The sequence below is a fragment of the Nerophis ophidion genome, linkage group LG28 (assembly GCF_033978795.1).
Source record: "Nerophis ophidion isolate RoL-2023_Sa linkage group LG28, RoL_Noph_v1.0, whole genome shotgun sequence".
NCBI lineage: Eukaryota > Metazoa > Chordata > Actinopteri > Syngnathiformes > Syngnathidae > Nerophis > Nerophis ophidion.
The window spans coordinates 15,961,907-15,984,694 of NC_084638.1; the positions used below are offsets into that span (position 1 = coordinate 15,961,907).

Consider the following 22,788-nt stretch of genomic DNA (forward strand, 5'->3'; position numbering starts at 1 on the left):
TCACGATCCACTCTTCCCTCACTCGTGAACAGAGTGTATCAAAACACTAATTGGTACATCAGACTTAGCCCTGTCCTAGTATATCTCTTATCTTACTGAGAGGATGCAATGCGTCTCCCGTAACAATGTGACCTCGGACTATGTTAAGGTAACTACATGCTGCCACTAGGTGGCATCATACGCAAATACGGTATTAGCTTTCACTGTTATGCTGATGACACCCAACTCTACATGCCCCTAAAGCTGACCAACACGCCGGACTGTAGTCAGCTGGAGGCGTGTCTTAATGAAATTAAACAATGGCCGTCCGCTAACTTTTTGCAACTCAACGCCAAAAAAACGTAAATGCTGATTATCGGTCCTGCTAGACACCGACCTCTATTTAATAATACAACTTTAATATTTGACGACCAAACAACTAAACAAGGCAACTCGGTAAAGAATCTGGGTATTATCTTCGACCCAACTCTCTCCTTTGAGCCACACATTAAAAGCGTTACTAAAACGGCCTTCTTTCATCTTCATAATATCGCTAAAATTCGCTCCATTTTGTCCACTAGAGACGCTGAGATCATTATCCATGCGTTTGTTACATCTCGCCTCGATTACTGTAACGTATTATTTTCGGGTCTCCCCAAGTCTAGCATTAAAAGATTACAGTTGGTACAAAATGCGGCTGCTAGACTTTTGACAAGAACAAGAAAGTTTGATTATATTACGCCTATACTGTATATACCTTTATATACACATATACATATATATACCTATACTGGCTCACCTGCACTGGCTTCCTGTGCACTTAAGACGTGACTTTAAGGTTTTACTACTTACGTATAAAATACTACACGGTCTAGCTCCAGCCTATCTTGCCGATTGTATTGTACCATTTGTCCCGGCAAGAAATCTGCGTTCAAAGGACTCCGGCTTATTAGTGATTCCCAGAGCCCAAAAAAAGTCTGCGGGCTATAGAGCGTTTTCTATTCGGGCTCCAGTACTCTGGAATGCCCTCCCGGTAACAGTTCGAGATGCTACCTCAGTAGAAGCATTTAAGTCTCATCTTAAAACTCATTTGTATACTCTAGCCTTTAAATAGACCCCATTTGAGACCAGTTGATCTGCCGTTTCTTTTCTTTTTCTCCTCTGTCCCCCTCTCACTTGTTGAGGGGGGACACAGGTCCGGTGGCCATAGATGAAGTACTGGCTGTCCAGAGTCAGGACCCGGGATGGACCGCTGTATCGGTTGGGGACATCTCTGCGCTCCTGATCCGCCTCCGCTGGGGATGATTTCCTGCTGGCTTAACTTTGAATGGGACTCTCGCTACTATATTGGATCCACTTTGGACTGGATTCTCACGGTTATGTTAGATCCACTATGGATTGGACTTTCACAATATCATGTTAGACCCGCTCAACATCCATTGCTTTCGGTCCTCTCCAAGGTTTCTCATAGTCATCATTGTCACTGTGAGTTTTTCCTTGCCCTTATGTGGGCTCTACCGAGGATGTTGTTGTGGTTTGTGCAGCCCTTTGAGACACTTGTGATTTAGGGCTATATAAATACACATTGTTTGATTGATTGATGGACTGATTTGCTCTGTGTCTTTTTTCCATTTCTAAATGCCATCAATCTCTTCATCTTTTTGTCAGTTCCCCCTGACGATTGATTGCAGTGGCTTGCTGCAACCGGACTGGCGTGCACCTGGCACACATTTGGAGGTGCGCCCAGTGCAGCGCACAAATGAATACGCACTGGGGTGCGCTGGGGCCGTCACACAGAGAGCCATGAAAGCCAAATAATTTAAAAGGTATTTCCATGAGAGCCATATAATATTTTTTAACACTGAATATAACCAAATGTGTGCATTTTTAAGTAAGACCTTCATTTCTAGAGAATAAGTCTCTTATTCTTTTTTTATTAACATTGGATGGGTGGGGGGGGGGGGGGGGGGGGGGGGGGGGGGGGGGGGGGGGGTGTCTTCTTGAACAGGTGTGGTAAAAAACTGACTGAATGGATGGATTAAAATGCATGAGAATGTTTTATATTTTGAACATTATTTTTAACACTGTGATTACCAACGGAATTATTCATTACTTATCGTGTTAAGCAATGTCAGCTAAGATTTATCTGAGAGCCAGATGCAATCATCAAAAGAGCCACATCTGGCTTGAGGGCCATAGGTTCAGCAGGATCTAGTACCCCTGTACTAGATCCTGCTGCTTCAGTCTGCCGGCGACAAATTAACAAACAGACTTGAATGTCTGCCTTGGGAATTGAGAATGTGAATATCCATCTGTGTGTAGCAGCTTTTGAGCTTCTAATTCTGGGCACGGTTCGCCAAACAGTCGGTTTGTGAACAATGCTTAGAAGCTGGTCTGTGCCAAGAAAACAACCTATTCAAATCAAATCTACCAGTATTGTCCAAAACAGGGGTCAAGGATGCAACCAGAATTTTGCCAGAAGCATTTTGCTTTATTTTATGTTTTTTACCGTGTTGTGAATAGACTCTGATTTGCTCGGTCGTAGGAAATCAGACTTTATTCAGAGTTCTCAGGTTTTAAGTATTTCTTCTGCTGGCCAAACATAGGCTCTGAAATTCTCCTGCAGAGGCATCCTGCTTGCCCATGATTTTCTGTGATCAGAATCTGAATCAGAAGTACTTTTTTAGTCCCCGAGGGAAAATTAAGATTTTCATCACAATCCCAATCAAGAGCAGACAAACATTAAAGGGAGACGGAACTGGATCGCTGACAGGTCGGCCAACTTCCGGCGCCCTTTACAAAAAAGGCGGGAAACAGATAAACGCTGAGGAAGAGGGTGAATAAAATGAAAACAATATTCAGTCAAAGCCTGGGTCCCTGGAGAGCAGGTCCAGACTGAGGCCTAGGGAAGAAAAAAAAACTCATAGCCATAGCACAAATAAACATATGTGTAAGAGGGAAACATCAAAGAACACAAAGGACATTAAAAGAGCAGAGCTGATGCAACCAGCTGCCACTCCAGCAGTGCTATTTCTACATACTGCTATAAAAGTAAAAGTAAAACAACAACAAATATTTAACCAATAATATATATTGCGCACACATGATTGCACCCTGCATAGACAAGCAACCAAACAAAAACATAATTTCAACTCTGCAGTGTTCCACGCCATCATCTGCTGGCCAGAGACAGGCGCGCCCACCAACTCTCGGCCAGTTAAAGTCCACATGGATGAGCGAGCATGCGTCCAAGGAGACCGAAGTGTCCGATACCTGCTCATTCAGTCAAGACACAGTGAAGCTTGTCGGTCCCGGCGCTCAGTGCCAGCTCCGCAGCCCTGTCTCTTCATCCGCATCTCCTCCAGTCTCTCCAAATGGACTCTGGTGTGGCAGAGACCCAGCAGCTGGTGTCCAGTAGGCAGATCCAGAAGTTCACAAAAAAACACAGCAGAAGTCACAAAAGTGCTGCCCCTTGTCACACAGTCCCAAAGGGTCCCCAACCAAAAGGCAAAAAAAAACCCCACATAAAAACAAGAGGGAAACAGCGGGAACAGAAAAGGATGACACAAGAACACAGAGCTCCTGCCACCAGCAGCCACTACAGCGGCGCCATCTTAATGAAATACTTTTATGTTTTAGTTATGTATAAAAAATAATATCTTACCTCGGAGTAAAATGGAACAAGAACATGAAAATGAACAAGGTGCATCGCCACAATTTCAACCTCTTTTACGCTTCTGTCATTGTAATGAATGACGCACAGGGGCGCTACTAACTCCCATAGCATAATTTATTTTTAAAATATTGATATTTTTAAACAAAGCACTTACTGTAACCTAACAAAAAAACAATTTAACATTTTCTGAATTCTGAAATAAATAACTTTTCATAAAATATTTCAAAATCGATTTATTTTCCATTTAAGACTGCTGAACCCATCTTTCAGGTTTGTGTACTGATCTGTGCGGTTTCATAATAAATACCGTATTTTTTAATGAAGTTTGTTTTGTATGTAATGGTTAATGATGACATTGTTATTGAAATACAGATGACACAAAAGAACCATGGTAAGTAAGTGTGGCAAAACTAGTTGGCGGAAGTGACGTCGGTTACGCGCATGCGTGGACCGATCGGGTGATAAAGCAAGATGGCGTCTGACGGAGAAGTCCTAAACGCGGGCATTATATTTCTGTATTCTTACATATATGTTGTTTAATAGAGTACACACGGTTAATGATTGTTTTTAGCCGGATACATTAGTCTGAGCACACTTTGACACTTCTCTTGTTTGATAGCTTCATTTTAAGGTAGCTTGCAGCTAGTTTAGCTGGCTAGTTAGCTTAGCTTGTTAGCTGCTAACAAAGAGAAGCGGAAGTTGTTGAAACATCGCTAATTAGGGAACTAATGTGAGTGTAAAGTGTTGTGATTGTGTGAAAATGTGCGAAAGAACGATGGCAAAGGACGAGGAGGAACTTTGGCCAAGAAAAGAGGAGAAGGAGCGACAACATCAACTACTGGATGTTTATTATAAGAAACATCAAGTTGTGTTACACAGAACAGGTTTGTTTACTTCTTACTCTCACATCTTTACTAACTTTGTACTTGATTATTAACTATTCTTAAATATATTGTGTATAAGAAGTTTGGTTGTCTTGTGAAGATGATTTAAATACAGTCGTGGTCAAAAGTTTACATACACTTGTAAAGAACAGAATGTCATGGCTGTTTGGTTTTCTAATAATTTCTATAACTCTTATTTTTTTGTGATAGAGTCATTGGAGCACATACTTGTTGGTCACAAAAACACTCATGTTGTTTGCTTCTTTTATGAATTCTTTATGGGTCTACTGAAAATGTGACCAAATCTGCTTTTGATTGATTGTTTGATTGAAACTTGTATTAGAAGATTGCACAGTTCAGTATATATTCCGTACAGTTGACCACTAAATGGTACCACCCGAATAAGTTTTTCAACTTTAATCAATTCATGGCACAAATATATATATCAGCATAATACAGTCATCACACAAATTAATCATCATAGTATATACATTGAATTATTTACATTAATTACAATCCGGGGGATGGGATGAGGAGCTTTGGTTGATATCCTTACTTCAGTCATCAACAATTGCATCAACAGAGAAATGGACATTGAAACAGTGTAGGTCTTACTTAGTAGGATATGTACAGCAAGCAGAGAACATAGTGAGTTCAGATAGCATAAGAACACGTATATACATTAGAAATACATTTGATTAGAAAATTCTATGAAGAGAAAAGTTGTTTGCAAATGTGGTTACAATGCTAAAATATGAAAAGTTAAAGCTAAAAAAAGAAATACACCTTATTGAGTTAAAATTATTTCTTTATGAGCTTGGGAATATAACGACTACACTACCCAGCATGCAACGGGAGTGACGAGCATGCGCGGTAGCCACGAAAAGTGTTGCATGTCGTCACCCGGCTGTAAACGTCAAGAACTCAGCCAACACGCCTCGTCTGCAATATTTATAATTAGACTGACAACACATATACAGTGTGATTTTGCTTTGTTTACAAGGAAAGACAAACAAAAGTTAAAAAAGGGGGATATTTTGTATATATATGTATGTGCTGCGGTTGCTTTATAAACGTTGCGACAGCTGCCGTAAAGGAGGTGCGTTGCTAGCCTGGTTGCTATGTTTCCGGTTGGTTGTAAAAGTGTTGGTCATGTGTTTGTACCCTGCTCAAATCTCTCAGTAAATTTATTTATTGGATTATGTCTTTTGTTTTGAACTTTATTACACCTTGGAGCGTTTTTTCCCGTCCGTTGTTTTCCTGCTTTCGCTATCTGCGCCTAATGACTGAGCTACGTGACGTCGTTTCTTGTGATGTCTCACGGAGCATTTCTGGTCGGGACGGATTCGAATAAAGAACCAACTCTTTTCCTTTACTATAGTGGTCTCAATAATGGGTACCGGTTATCAAAAAGGGGTTCGAGTCCGAGGACTCGGTTCTTTTCTTATCGAACAACCGGGTAAACCGGTTTCGAATATCATCCCTAACGGTGGTCATGGTGTTCCTGGGATTAAAGGCCTCATCTTTTTTTCCTCCAACTATATTGCTGGGTGTTGTGGCCAAACAGCTCAATTTTTGTTTCATCTGACAACACATGGACAAAGATAAAAGTTTCTGGAGTAAAGTTCTGTGGTCAGATGAAAATAAAAATGAGGTGTTTGGCCACAGTACCCTGCAATATGTTTGGTGGAGAAAAGGTGAGGCCTTTAATCCCAGGAACACCATCCCTACCATTAAGCATGGTGGTGGTAGTATTATGCTCTGGGCCTGTTTTGCTGCCAATGCAACTGGTGTTTTAAATGGTACAAGGAAAAAGAAAGATTACCTCCAAATTCTTCAGGACAACCTAAAATCATCAGCCCGGAGGTTGGGTCTTGGGCGCAGTTGGGTGTTCCAACAGGACAATGACCCCAAACACATGTCAAAAGTGGTAAAGGAATGGCTAAATCAGGCTAGAATTAAGGTTTTAGAATGGCCTTCCCAAAGTCCTGACTTAAACATGTGGACAATGCTGAAGAAACAAGTCCAGAAAACCAAAACATTTAGCTGACCTGCACCAATTTTGTCAAGGGGAGTGGTCAAAAAATTAAACCAGAAGCTTGTGGATGGCTACCAAAAGTGCCTTATTGCAGTGAAATTTGCCAGGGGACATGTAACCAAATATTAACATTGCTGTATGTATACTTTTGACACAGCTCATTTGCTCACATTATCAGTAGACCCATAATAAATTCATAAAAGAACCAAACTTCATAAATGTGTTTTTGTGACCAACAAATATGTGCTGCAATCACTCTATCACAAAAAATAAGAGTTGTAGAAATTATTGGAAACTCAACACAGCCATGACATTATGTTCTTTACAAGTCTATGAAAACTTTTGATCACGACTGTATATACATCTGGTGTTTGCAACTGCGTGGTTGTTGTGGTTCTGTCTAATTAAACTACCCGTAAAAATAAATTACCGAGCCCAGTACATTTGTAGAGTAAACTTAAAACGATGCTTGTGCATATTCAGTAAAACACAAATATATTAAATAAATATAAGCAGCAATAAAAATATACTTTAGAATGCTTCTACACATTCTATTAAAGGCAAAGATAACATCCATCTATCCATCCATTTTCTACCGCTTGTCCCTCTCGGGGTCGCGAGGGGTGCTGGAGCCTATCTCAGCTGCATTCGGGCGTAAGGCGGGGTACACCCTGGACAAGCCGCCATCTGATCGCAGGACCAACACAGATTGACAGACAGCATTCACACTCACATTCACACACTAGAGCCCATTTATTGTTGCCAATCAACCTATCCCCAGGTGCATGTCTTTGGAGGTGGGAGGAAGCCGGAGTACCTGGAGGGAACCCATGCAGTCACAGGGAGAACATGCAAACTCCACACAGAAAGATCCCGAGCCCAGGATAGAACCCAGGACCTTCGTATTGTGAGGCACAGATGCCAGTGTTTCCATATATAGTATTGGTACCTAACAGAACTACACTTACGATTGGTTATCCGTATAAAAAACAAAACATTCCCGGGCCCCTGCAGTCTGCATAAAAACTTAAACATCAGTTTTCTCAGGGTGGTGTGGAAGGTGTTTATCCCTAAATCACAAAAAAGCTTTCTGGCACCACTACCCCTGGCCTTTCTGAGCAGGATTCTGAGACAGTCATTATATGCAACCTGGAGTTTGTGCAAGCTCTCTTTCTTGAACCTCACCCAGAGGGGTGCTGTGTACATAGGGGTGCAGTAAGCTCTAAACAAGTACACCTTCGCTTCATCAGAGCAGTAGTGACATTTTCTCACCAGCATATTGGTTTGGACATACAGACATACATATTGAAAATAAACCTAATAACTTAATTCTTGCCATCATCAATACATTGCTATGTCAGTGTGTTTCCTTCTTGGTCTGTGGATTTCAGACTGGACTAAGAGATCTCACTTTGTGCATTCCTCTCAGCACCTGAGCATGTTTATTTGACAGTAGACTAATATGAACAAAGTGAGCCTCTTGTCACTCATTCACAATTTTTCTTTCGGCTTCTTGCAATTCTCCTCCACACATTTTCCTGTATGCAGCAGTGTTAGTGACACTCACTTTAATGTTGGAGATGGAACTAGTCATTTTAATACAAAGCTGTAATACAGGCCCCCATATAGCTGCCCGGGATATGCCTGTTATATGTTTCTTTAATTTTGGACATTTTAGAATCGGCATGTTTTCGTCCATTAGTGTCAAGGAGGTGAAATTAGGTCGGAAAACCTTTTGACAAGTTGACTTCATGTCCAAACGCCTTAAACAGAATATATTACTTTTAAAGTAAACTGGATCATTTATCTTGTGTTCATGCATGATTTCCTGTCTCACACGAGCAGATTTTAGCTCAATTGAACTGCCTTGTTGTGTCGACCACTAAATATAGAAGCCAGGCGGTGGATACTGACACATTGACTTGAAAACAAAAAAACAGAACGTGTCTGTCGTCGTAGCCCCCGTTCCACATACAGTGGAAATCCTGGTTACACTTACAAACGTTGCTTGGCAAGATCAATGACGAAACATTACTCTGGGTTCAAGGCACGAAGAAAAATTAAATACACTTTCAAACCACAGCACTCGCAGTGAGCAAACTCAACCACAAGATGGCGTCAAAGCAGTGACAACAATACAGAATACAGATTTACACTGTAAACAACCTAATCTTTTCTCCAAGTTTATACATCAGTAACTGACATTAAAATCACAGGGGAAGCTGGAGCCTATCCCAGCTGCACTCAGGCAGAAGGGAATTAATGGCAATATAGATTTGAGGCCATTTTACCCACTCCTTGTAAAAAGTGGTCTTCTTTTCCAGTGAATAATGTTGTAAAGAGCAGTGTTTTTGTTTTCAGGCCAATTCATATAATAACTTGTTATTTTAAGTACATGTAAATGTACTGAATGCCTCATGTTACCAAGCAGATCTGGACATTTCTCAAGCATGTTTGTCATTTTATGTCCTGCAGATGTCTGTGAAGAGCAACTTTTGCCTGAAAAACAGGGGTGTAGCATCAGGATGGTAAAGGAAGATCCTTCAAAAAGGACGACCAAATGCAATGGACCCTCTGGCATCTACTTTTCTTCTTTGACACAGGCCCTTCCCTGTAAAAAGGAAGAGGAAGACTCACTGACCCCCCACATTAAAGAGGAACAGGAGGAACACAGTATCAGTCAGGAGGGGGATCAATTTGAAGGACTGGTGGAGTTCCCAGTGACTGGTGTCCTTGTGAAGAGTGAAGATGATGAGGTCAAAGGTGAAAGTGAGGAGAAGAGAGAGGCGGAGCCTCCAAGCAGCAGCTCAACACAACACATGACAACAGAAGCTGATGGAGACCACTGTGGAGGATCACAAGCAGACAAGCTCTTAGCTCCACTATCAGATAGTGAGGACACAACGTCACACTCTCCTGACACCGATGAAGACTCTAAAGATGATAAGACATGTCACACTGACAACACTCACTTGAATTGTTCTCACTGTGACAAAAAATTTAAAACCCATATTCATCTGAAAAGACACATGAAAACACACACTGGAAAGAAACCATTTTCTTGTTCAATCTGTGGCTTATCTTTTACAAGGAAGGACAATATGAAAGATCACACAACAACACATAAAGGAGAAAAACCGTTTTCATGTTCTTTGTGTGATTCAAGATATGCACGAAGTCGAGATTTGAAAAAACACCTGAAAAGACACACTGGAGAAAACCTTTTTAAGTGTTCTGTGTGTAATTCAAGTTTTGTCGAAGATGAACATTTGAAAAGACACATGAGAACACACACAGGAGAAAAACCTTTTACCTGTTCACTCTGCAGTAAAGGTTTTGCACAAAGTCAAAATTTGAAAGTACACATGAGAACACACACTGGTGAAAAACCTTTTTCCTGTTTAACCTGTCGCTCATCTTTTACAAGGAATGAATATTTGAAAGTGCACATGAGAACACACACTGGTGAAAAACCTTTTTTCTGTTCAATCTGTGGTAAAAGTTTTACAAAAAAAAATGTGTTAAATGAACACATGCCAATACACACTGGAAAAAAACCTTTTACCTGTTCAATCTGTGGTAAAAGTTTTACACACAGTCAGAGTTTGAAAAAACACACAATTTTACACACTGGTGAAAAACCTTTTATCTGTTCAATCTGCAGTAAAGGTTTTGCACAAAGTCACAATTTGAAAGTACACATGAGAACACACACTGGTGAAAAACTGTTTTCCTGTTTAGTCTGTGGTAAAAGTTTTGCTGAAAGTCAAAATTTAAAAAAACACACAATAACACACACTGGTGAAAAATCTCATTCTTGTTCAATCTGCAACAGAAGCTTTGGTCAACGATCAACCCTTAGAACACACATGAGAACACATCCAGGAGAGAAAGTGTTGAGTTGCAGTGTGTGTGGTGAAAGATTCTCTTTTAAGTACCAGTGCAAGAAACACAAGTGTGCTGGTGAGAATAGAATAGAATAGAAAGTACTTTATTGAGAACAGCAGCAGCACATGAAACTGCAGGATTTGAAATAAACTGTCAAAATTTTGACATCAACACATAAAACATTTTTGACATTGTTGTTTGGTAACAATCTTTTAATAAGATTCTACATTTATGGATTTGTTATTTTATATTAGTTTTTTTTTTTTTTTTTTACCCGGGTACATGCAAAGCCATTTATCAACAACACCCAGAAATGCCGCTGGCTTTGCAGGGCGCAAGTTCTTCTAAGATGGACTGATGCAAAGTGGAAAAGTGTTTTGTGGTCAGACGAGTCCACATTTCAAATTGTTTTTGGAAACTGGACGATGTGTCTTCCGGACCAAAGAAGAAAAAAATTATCCGGATTGTTATAGGTGCAAGGTTCTAAAGTTAGCATCTATGATGGTTTGGGGGTGTATTCGTAACCCAGGCATGGGTAACTTACGCATCTGTGAAGGCACCATCAATGCTGAAAGGTACATACAGGTTTTGAAGCAACGTCATTCTCCTGGACGCGCCTGCTTATGTTAGCAAGGCAATGCCAAGCCACATTCTGCACGTGTTACAACAGCGTAGCTTAGTAGTAAAAGAGTGTGGGTACCAGACTGGCCTGCCTGTATTCCAGACTTGTCTCCCATTGAAAATGTGTGGTGCATTATGAAACCTAAAATACCACAATGCTCTCTATTGTATTGTTTGATTATCTAAATATTGCATAATAACAAGGTCCATGTTTAATTTAAAACACAATTTTGTACAGGTTGGGGGTCCTCGGCCTATAAAACGTTGAAGACCACTATAGAGCTTGACGATGTGGCTCGGTTGGTAGAGCGGCCGTGCCAGTAACCTGAGCTTCCCTGGTTCAATAGGCTTCTGATAATCATAGTCATGTCTGTTGTGTCCTTGAGCAATACACTTTACACTTGCTCCTGGTGGGTGATGGTTTGGGCCTTGCATGGCAGCTCCTGCCATCAGTTGGTGAATGGTTGGATGTAGAAATAGTGTCAAAGGGCTTTCAGTACCTTGAAATTAGAAAAGCGCTATACAAATATAACCCATTTACCATTTACAATGGAGCCCCCAGATTGTTGAAAAACTTAAACTGTACATCATGCAAGAATGGGAAAGAATTCCACCTGAAAAGCTTAAAAAATATGTCTCTTCAGTTCCCAAACCTTTACTGAGTGTCATTACAAGGAAAGGCCATGTAACACAGTGGTAAAAATACCCCTGTGACAACTTGTTTGCAATGTGTTGCTGCCATTAAATTCTAGTTAATGATTATTTGCAAAAAAATGTACAAGTTTTTCAAGTATATTGTCTTTGCAGTCTATTCAATTGAATATAAATTGAAAAGGATTTGCAAATTATTGTGTGCTGTTTTACCATTTACACAATGTGCCAACTTTATTAGTTTTGGGTTTTGTAGTTTAATAATACAATTTTAGACTTATTCATAATAGTTTTTTTTTTTATAGGTTTTTGAATTCATTGAAGTGTTGCATATTTTTATTTGTAATTGTTAATAATCCCGTAGATTAGCACCTTTATATGATTTACATGTTTACTGGTTCACATCTGAAACATCTTCTGGACCACTTCAGGAAGCATATTATTATTTACTTTATACATCATTTGAACAGTTGTCTTTTATCTAATTTTAAAATGTGTGATTTTATGAATTATCTGTTGGGTCTCTTTTGTTTTTACAAATTTACATTTGTGGATTAAAAAAAAAATCCCCATTGTTGTGTTTTAAACACTGTTTTACTTTTTTAATATCCCCAAAACTACATCAATGTCAATCAAAGTTTGGAGTGTCAGGCATAGGCCAATATTGTACAACATCTCACAGAGTTTACTTTGCATACATTCATAAAATAAACTGTTTATTTTGTTTCCCTATCACAGAACGAATAAGTGTTGTCTTTGTTTAACTCTAGTCCGTTATGTTCCCAACCATAAAGAGTGGGCGGTTAGAGTTGCTCACTTCTACTTTATTGTCAACTTCAGTGCAGTTACAATCCAAGGTGGCTCACTCACACCAGTCCGCTTACTTCCTGTACAGTGTGTCTTACTCTAAACGTTCCCCCCTGCAAAATGTATTAATATGCTGGAGTGTCAACGTAACAATCATATTGTGACATCCTTTCTCTTTTTTTTTCTTTTCAAAAGAGATTACTTTACCCTAACCCTATACTGCCTAATTATGTAGAAAAAAAACATAGTATTGCAAAATACAGTACAACTTAGATTGTACACATACTAAAAAACAGTTACAGTAGAAAACGAAAGTATCATCTTACTTACAAACCAACACAGGATGAAAACGAACAAAAAACAGTATCACCTGTCATTCTTTACTTTTATAGTATGGTTTTCTTTTCGTCTTAACCTAGAAATGTCTCATCAAATAGCAAGATATTTGCATCTTCCCTTTTTGTTTTCTAACACAACCAAAATAACATGTAACCCAGCAACTTGTCACAACTGTTTTGAAGCTTCAAAAGTCACTGTGTATAGTCTTTCAGAAAATGTCGACAAAAAACTCTACGACCTGCTCTGGTCACAGCAACCGACTGGTCATTGGTACGTTGCTGAATATCCATCGTAGTCGTGTCACTGAACGTTCCTGATTGCAGAGGCGGGGCAGGTGCTTCATGGCTGCGCCTGAGGTGTCGACGGTTCCTCCGCAGAACAGCACCTGACTCCAACTTCACCTCGTAAGACCTGTGTTGCATCTCCTTCAGCACCTTTGCGACTTTCCAGACTTTACACGGCTCAAAGGTCTGAACTCTCACACTGTCTCCCCTCTTGAGACAATCCAAGTCCTTGACTGAGCGGTTTTGATATCTTTCCTGCCTCAGTCTGTTACCTTACAGTCCCTGCTCACAGTCCATGACCCTCGGTGTCAAGAGGGTATCTTTTGTTGGCAGTAGGGTCCAAGTCCTACTTAACAGTCTCTGTGCAGGGCTTGTCTCCAGGCCTTGACTGGGTGTGTTTCGATGATCCAGGATAACCAAGTACAGATCTTGCCCGGCAGCCTCAGCTTTTAGCATAAGTCACTTTGGCTGTCTTTACCGCAGACTCGGCCATTCCGTTGCTGTGTGGGTATTCCGGTGATGAAGTTCTGTGCACAAACTCCCAACTTAGGCTGAATCTCTGGAACTCTTCAGACGAATGTCGTGGCCCATTGTCTGACACAACCACATCCGGTATGCAATGTCTTGCAAAGTGAGCCTTCAGCTTATAAATTACAGTGCTGCTTGTTGCGTCCGGCAGGTAATCTACCTCCCAGAAATTGGAGTACTAATCTACTGCAGGGGTCACCAATATTTTTTAAACCAAGAGCTACTTCTTGGGTACTGATTAATGCGAAGGGCTACCAGTTTGATACACACTTATGAGGTAGTAGAAAAGTTTCACCTTCATGACCTCCTCCGCTTCCGGCATCGTCAGTTCCATGTAAAGAGTAAACTCCTCTTTCCAACATTTCCAAGACTTCGCCAAAATAGCAGAGTCCAAACAAAGTGTTGGCGGAGGTCTCAGGTGCTCCATTTCCGTTTCCCTCACGTCACTCGATGACGCGGTTTCTGTCAGCTCCGGTCCCTCTAGCTCAAGGGTCACCAACCTTTTTGAAACCAAGAGCTACTTCTTGGGTACTGATTAATGCGAAGGGCTACCAGTCTCATACACACTTAAATAAATTGCCAGAAATAGCCAGTTTGCTCAATGTACCTTTAATAAATAAATCTATATATATATTAAAAAAATGGGTATTTCTGTCTGTCATTCCGTCGTACATTTTTTTTCCTTTTACAAAAGGTTTTTTGTAGAGAACACATGATGAAAAAAACACTTAATTGAACGGTTTAAAAGAGGAGAATACACGAAAAAAATGAAAATAAAATTTCAACTTCAATTTCAACTCTTTAAAATTCAAAATTCAACCGAAAACAATTAATAGAAAAACTAGCTAATTCAAATCTTTTTGAAAAAAATAAAAAAAGCTTTTATCAAACATCATTTGTAATTTTTCCTGATTAAGATTAATTTTAGAATTTTGCTGACATGTTTTGAATAGGTTAAAATCCAATCTGCAATTTGTTATAATATATAACCAATTGGACCAAGCTATATTTCTAATAAAGACGAATCATTATTTCTTCCAGATTTTCCAGAACAAAAATTTTAAAAGAAATTCAAAAGACTTCGAAATAAGATTTAAATTTGATTCTACGGATTTTCTAGATTAGCCAGAATATTTTTTTTCAATTTTAATAATACGTTTGAAGAAATACTTCATAAATATTCTTTGTCGAAAAAACAGAAGCTAAAATGAAGAATTAAATTAAAATGTATTCATCATTTTTTACCATAATAATAAAAAATACAAATACTTTGATACATTGATTTAAATTGTCAGGAAAGAAGAGGAAGGAATTTAAAAGGTAAAAAGGTATATGTTTTTAAAAATTCTAAAATCATTTATAAGGTTGTATTTTTTCTCTGAAATTGTTTTTCTGAAAGTTATAAGAAGCAAAGTAAAAAAAAAAATGAATTTATTTAAACAAGTGAAGACCAAGTCTTTAAAAATATTTTCTTGGATTTTCAAATTCTATTTGAGTTTTGTCTCTCTTAGAATTAAAAATGTCGAGCAAAGCGAGACCAGCTTGTTAGTAAATAAATTAAACTTAAAAAATAGAAGCAGCTCACTGGTAAGTGCTGCTATTTGAGCTATTTTTAGAACAGGCCATCGGGCTACTCATCTGGTCCTTACGGGCTACCTGGTGCCCGCGGGCACCGTGTTGGTGACCCCTGGTCTACTGTAATAAAATTATCCCTGTTTTTCCATTTGAGCAAATTCGTTCCAACTTTGGCCCATGGTCTAAACCCCATATCATGTGGTTTAAGTGTCTCTCTTGGCTGCTTGGGGTCTACTGATCTACAAATGTCGCACTTTGAAACAAAAGTCTTTACCTAGTTATTCATACCTTGCCATTATACACATTCACGTGCTCTCCTGAGACATCCCGTAACTACTAAATGTGATGAATGAATGCGGCGTGTCGGATCAGTTCTGTTTATCAGGTATAACTGCCCTTTCGCCCCTAAATACAATACCCTTCTGTACACTAAGTTCATCCTGAAATGAAAAATAGTGCTGAATGTCATGTTGCAGCTCCTGTTTAGTCCTCAGCCAACCTGATAGAATAAAGCCTACCACTTTCTGCAGTTTAGCATCCTCCCCAGTGGCATCCTTAAAGGCCTACTGAAACCCACTATTACCCACCACGCAGTCTGATAGTTTATATATCAATGATGAAATATTAACTGTAGGAGCCATTTTAGGCATCCTTATTTTGAGTTGGCATTACTTTCTTGTTGTCACTAGGTGGTGGGCTTTTTGGTTGAGCAGTGCAGGGGGGGAAGGCATATATAGAAGCACAAGTGAGCTGATTAGAAAAGACTCAGGTGTGGGAGCACAAATCGTTCTTACCAACGGCAAACAACAGCAGACAACAGCACACAGCAACAGGCAGGAAAGACAGGGGAACATATGGCACAATGTCACTACAATAATCCATAGTATGTTTCATTCACCCTGCAAGTTAATTAATAAATATGCATTAACTGGATTTCTGACTGGACCTCACTGCATTGCAATGTTTGCTGCTGCGTAGGATCACTACCTCAAACCTGTTTAGTGACAATAAATTTGAACATTTGAAGGTGACGATTGCCACTACAACTCAAGTAAGAACGGTGCTCTTCGAGTGAAAAGGACAACAAGAAGAACACTGAAGGACATCAAAAAGCCACAAGAGGACGAATTCTGCCTTGGTCACGCTGCTGCTCATCAGCCAGGGTGATTGGAAACACCTGCCAGCTCTATAGGGTGAGTTGTGTGGAGCTGAAAGCAGCACACGGGAGAGACTTGGCCAATTATGTCTGGTGGCAAAGATGATGTACAGCCACAAGGTGGGCAAAATGTGGATCCCGAAAAGGAAAAAGTACAATATTCTGAAATGGAAAAAATAGCCAGAAAGTTTACTGCCAAAGGCTTGGAAATGAAAGTTGACAATTATCATAAATCAATAGGAGCATATGTTAAAAAAGATGCTAAAATAAGGGACACAATGAAACAACTCATGCATTCAAATGAAAAAGATGAAAATGCAAATGCTGTAAGAGGTTATTTGGATAAATTGATTCATTTGTGTGGAGAGGCAAGGGAGAATCATTCCTCATTGATTGCCTTACCATTGCCTGAAGAGGAACTTGATAGAAAAAATGACTGGTTTCAACAAAAGATTAAGATACAAGAAGGTTTCATAAAACTTGTGCATGAATGGTTATCAGAAGTGAAAAAGCTAACCACACATGACACTGCTCCTGTGGAAGAGGAGTCACAATTGCATCCTTCTCAAACACATGGCTCAGTTGAAATGCAATTCCAAGATGAAATGCATTTCCTACTTGTCCATGATGAACATTTGTGTTACACTTTCTGATATTGGAGCCCAGGACAGTTCATCGAATGTCTAAATCACACGCAACTCCATAACATCAAGAACCTCTTCTACCTCATCTGCTCTCATTCGAGCCCAGGCCGAAAAGGCTGCTCTCGTGGCAGAGGTTGCTGCATTGGAGAAAAAACATCAGATTGAATCACAACAAAGAATTCAACAGGAAGAATTCGCAAAACAACAGGAACAACTCAGAATGGAAAAGGAACAGTTGGAATTGGAAACCAAGCTGGCAGCAGCAAATGCAAGGGAGCAAGTTTTTGCAACCATGGGATCCAGGGAAGGATCAAGAGTGTCAAGAATGAGCTCTGAATCACACAAGGGAGCTGCTGCTCCAAAGAAAACAATGCCCCTCTCTGACACACAGGTTGTGAAGCCAAAACAATTCATATATGAAAAGTACACCAAAGCTCATTATATGACTCCAAGACAGGCTGCTCTCTCTTTAATGCAAACTGACAATGTATCAAAATCAACTATGCAAATGGAAAATGTGTCGAATACAACTGGGCAAAGTAATCATACTCATGTGAAAAAAGATGGTGTTAAAGGTCACACAGTTCACACTACATCCGCTGTCACAAATGCCATCAAACAAGATCACATTCTTGATTTATTAAAAGGAAAACATGATTTCAATGCCTTATTGGTTGAGCAGAATGTCCAATGCTCTTCACCATCAAGAGACGTACCTGTGTTTGATGGAGATCCGTTTCAGTATGAAACCTTTATAAGGGCATTTGAAGAGAATTCTTCACCACACACACTGCAACTCAACACTTGTTCTAATCAATATATATGGAACATAAACATCAGAGATGGTACCAGAAAGCTAACACAAGAGGAAGGTTGACATATCCAACCGTATGTCTATTTACTTTTTTTTTTGTTTGCACTATGCAGGAATAGAATTGCATCTACAGTGCCAGGATTCAGGCGAGAGCGCCTGGCCTCTAAAATGCACCCTGCTGCGCTGAAGGAACGCTCACTTGCAGCAATTGTTGCTGGGATGCATAGGAGTCTCTTGGCAAGGTGTTGTAGTCGTGGGAATGATTGTCCTTGTTTCCGCCAAAAGGAAAGTAGATGTTCTTCTGCTGATCTGTCGAGACGGAAGTTTGTAGAGGAATACTCCTCTACTTCATCAACAAGCAAAGATGTATCCTCCTCCCATTCTGTGAAGTCAATCCTTTTTTTTTTTGGTGATGTGCCATCAGCTCCACCTAAAGGAACGATAAAATCTGTTATAGCCTAATATTTTACACCTATAAAACAATCAATCAACATAACATAAACTTAATAGCCCAGGCAGGCAGGCAATGTATCAACTCACCTTGCTCTGTTGCTGATTGGGGCTCGGTGACAGGTGGCTCGGGGGCAGGGTTTTCTTCTCCCTCATCTAGAAGAAGTTCCCGAACTTGCTTGATCACTTCTCGTCTGTCCTCGTCTGCCAGCATTTTCAGCGACTTAAATTTCGGGTGGAGAAAAGTGGCGATTTTGTGAGCAGCAGTCGGATGCATCTTCTCATCAAGCAGAGAAGACGCGCGAGAGCGCAGAGTTTTCATGTAAGGTGGGTCTCCATACTTGGGCTCACAGTGTTTTTTCAGCTTGAAAAACCAGAGCAGAACCATCTGAACGGTTGGGTGATGTTCTCCTTCAAGCTCGCTGATTGCTGACATGAAAAGGGTGAGAAAGTCGATCAAGTGTTCGAGTTGATCCTGGTGAATGCCATCGAGGCGATGTTCTTGGTCTTTGCTCCGTAGCAGCTCTCTGATGTCTTGGTATTGTTTCTGGATTGATTCAAACATCATGACTTTACTGTTCCATCGCACATCACATTCTTGATTCACGGTGTACTTTAGGCCGGCGACGGCACCGGTTCTTTTCAGAAATGCAACAAGCTCTTTGCAGTAATCAATCATGTCCAGGACATGTTCAATGCCCTCATAGTCACCCTTTCTACTGAAGGTGTGTCTCAGCACCGTGTTCAGGATGTGTGCAGAGCACGGAATCCAGTGGTAGGAGCGGAGTGCGGCTTTTATGTTAGGGCCCTGGTCACTGACAAAAACTACCTTAGATGGCTGTATTCCGTAGGACGTCAGTACACTGGTTATCTGCTCATGAAGGTTTTCGCTGGTTTTTTTCAGTGTTGGGTCAAACTCCACTGCTGCCAAAACACGATTTTCCAGCTTCCACTCGCTGATATAGTGACACGTAAGGACTGTGTATGCTCTCTTTTTAAATTCATCTGTCCACATATCGGTGGTTACAGAAATACCTCCGTTGTTGCTGATGGCTTTTTGGATGTCCTCCGAAAGTGTCTGCTTAGCAGTGGAAGCCTGCAGTTTTGCCCGATCACACACAGTTTGCCGATGGGGCAGGATGGCACCAGCATCCACGGCACCGCACTTAGCGCCTATGTCAATCAGCGTCTGGGCCACTTGTTGAAACCCTTTACCCGAGACTATATCAAACGGGTGCATATCATTAGTGCACAGGTCCACACATGCATCTGTAAGCATTGTTTTAACATCCTGTGGCACTCTTCTGGGATCACGGCGGACGAAACTGCTCATTCTCAGGGTGTTTGTGGAGGTTTGGGGTTTTGCACAAATGTGATGCACCATGTTGGATGTCCCGGTTTTGTGACTGTCGTAAACATAAACAGCGTCGCAGCTCTTGCAAATCACGTAGCCAGCATTGCTATCATCCTGGTTTACAACCTCATAAAAACGAATCCACGCTGAACTTTTCTGGTCTTTTTTTTCCCTGGTCTTTAGTATTCCCTTTTTTAGTTTGTCGCGTACCACGTTTCCTGTCGGCGTTGCCATCTTTTTCTTTGTTTCTTCTTCTTCCGTTGTGTCGTGTTGTGCTGCAGTGCATGGTGAATAAATGACTGTTAACAACATTTAACTATTTATAAATGGTTGATTTATATAGGCTAGTAAGGTGAAGTGTTGGACCTGACAAGTTTCGGCTACCTGGCTTCTGCAGCCTTCATCAGAGGTGTCACGTGATGTTAGGATGACGTCATCTGTGACGTGTTATATGGATTGTACCATCAAGTGTTGTCAGGTACAACACTTTACCTACTAGCCTATATAAATCCACCATTTATAAATACACGTCAGTAGGCTAAATGAACCTCTTCAACATAACATTTAACTATGTATAATGTAGCGGCTGGCTACGGGGTGTTAGCCAATGACTTTGGCTGGGGGGCGGGACTTCCGGGAGAGATAGGGACGTGACGTTGTCGACAGGAAGTGAGAGTTCGCATTGTCCCGGGAAAAGCGTTAGAGACATGAGAGCTGTTGTGTGGTTGTATTACATCTTGTGCAATAAAGACAAGACAAACGTAGAAGTTTTATGACCCTACATTCCTGGGATTATAACAATATATATTTCCGAATTGGTTCAACCGCCACCCGCCCGAATCTATTTAAAATCAATTTTTTCGTCATGTCACCCGCCCGACCCGGGTACTCCGCGGTTGTGACCGCAAAGTGAAGTGAAGTAAATTATATTTATATAGCGCTTTTTCTCAGGTGACTCAAAGCGCTTTACATAGTGAAACCCAATATCTAAGTTACATTCAAACCAGTGTGGGTGGCACTGGGAGCAGGTGGGTAAAGTGTCTTGCCCAAGGACACAATGGTAGTGACTAGGATGGCGGAAGCGGGAATCGAACCTGCAACCTTCAAGTTGCTGGCACAGCCCCTCTACCAACCGAGATATACGGCGCATCTCTAACACCTACTCTTTATCTCTAAACTTTACCATAATATTATAATGACATTGTCATAACCATAACTTCTATATCCATCCATCCATTTTCTACCGCTTATTCCCTTTTGGGGTCGCGGGGGGCGCTGGCGCCTATCTCAGCTACAATCGGGCGGAAGGCGGGGTACACCCTGGACAAGTCGCCACCTAATCGCAGGGCCAACACAGATAGACAGACAACATTCACACTCACATTCACACACTAGGGCCAATTTAGTGCTGCCAATCAACCTATCCCCAGGTGCATGTTTTTGGAAGTGGGAGGAAGCCGGAATACCTGAAGGGAACCCACGCATTCACGGGGAGAACATGCAAACTCCACACAGGAAGATCCCGAGCCTGGATTTGAACCCAGGACTGCAGGAACTTCGTATTGTGAGGCAGACACACTAACCCCTCTGCCACCGTGAAGCCTAACTTCTATATCATGGAAATGAAAAAAAAAAAATCTAATTCCAAAATCCCTAAAAACAACATTTATGGTATGTTTTTGTTATCATGCAAAATAAGTTTTGGTGGTCATCTTGTTGGCTGGGCCAAAAGGAACTTTTACCAAAACATGTTTTGCTATGTGCTGTTTTATGGAATATCTCCATCAACAATTCCTCTTTAGGAATTGGAGACCATCTACGACACGCTGCCGGAATGTCAGTCAACTTTGTGTTATTTTAATAAATCAAGTGCTGACTACTTTGGTTATTGAAAATAAATGTTTACTTTCACTTATTGATGCATGTAGGTCAGAAACAGGAAGTGAAATTATAAGTTTAATTAGATTTGATTACACTATAAAATGTATTTAGTGAGAGTGTGAGTTTTGCGTAAACATGTTGATACAGGTATACATCTTCTTGGGGACTGGAACACAGATATGTTGCGAAGGTATGCAGCCATTTTTGAAACCTTCACTAAGCTGTGCCACCAACATTGCCTCACTTAGCTCATTAAGCAAACTACCAGGGTGAGTGAGTCCTTTTAAACCTTAATAGACTTCGTTGTTACTTCTGACCAGTCTAAGATCACCACAAGTGAAACTATTGTATGCGGCTTAAGTGATCATTCCATGATTTACTGTACCCATAAAGAACAAATAACAGAGACTGGCGGTCACAAAACAAGCGAAGGTTGAATCCTCAAAACCTAGACTAGCAAGGCTTTCAATGACAAACTGGCAAATTAAAGGCCTACTGAAATGATATTTCCTTATTTAAACGGGGATAGCAGGTCCATTCTATGTGTCATATTTGATCATTTCACGATATTGCCATATTTTTGCTGAAAGGATTTAGTAGAGAACGCTGATAAAAAAAGCCTTGCCTTTACCGGAAGTAGCAGACGATGGGCACGTGACGTCACGGGTTGTAGGGCTCCTCACATCCTCACATTGTTTATAATCACAGCCACCAGCAGCAGGAGCGATTCGGACCGAGAAAGCGACAATTTCCCCATTAATTTGATCGAGGATGAAAGATTTGTGAATGAGGAAAGTAAAAGTGAAGCACGAGAAAAAAAAAAAGGAAAAAAAAGGTGATTGCAGTGGGAGCGATTCAGATGTTATTAGACACATTTACTAGGATAATTCTGGAAAATCCCTTATCTGCATATTGTGTTACTAGTGTTTTAGTGAGATTATAAAGTCATACCTGAAATTCGAAGGGCTGCCGTGACCGCCAGTGTCTTTAAAGGAAGCCATGGAGGAGCAAAAAAAGTCGTAGCTGCCTCTTTGACAGCTGCTGCAGGATGACGCAAACTCCAATCAAGTCTCTGGTAAGAGCCTACTTAATATCAAAATTTTCTCATCCAAAACCTATCTGGTTGACATGTGGTAGAGAAATGTGTTCGCTTGACCTCTCTGCTCCACAGTAAAGCTTCACAACAAACAAACACCGGCTGTGTTTGTTTTGCTAACGG

At 40.6% G+C, this 22,788-nt stretch overlaps 1 protein-coding gene across 2 annotated transcripts; it reads left to right on the forward strand.

The window, feature by feature from the left end:
- The first annotated feature begins 4,108 nt into the window (after positions 1–4,108).
- On the forward strand, positions 4,109–12,478 carry LOC133545318 (gastrula zinc finger protein XlCGF57.1-like). Of its 2 annotated transcripts, XM_061890778.1 has the most exons (3): positions 4,109–4,539; positions 9,053–9,105; positions 9,181–12,478. In XM_061890778.1, exons 1-3 carry the CDS (start codon positions 4,416–4,418, stop codon positions 10,558–10,560), a joined length of 1,557 nt encoding a protein of 518 aa, XP_061746762.1. In that variant the 5' UTR covers positions 4,109–4,415; the 3' UTR covers positions 10,561–12,478. The 2 variants fall into 2 exon arrangements, with proteins under 2 accessions (XP_061746762.1, XP_061746761.1); XM_061890777.1 differs by having other exon boundaries at positions 9,053–12,478.
- The last annotated feature ends 10,310 nt before the right edge of the window (positions 12,479–22,788 follow it).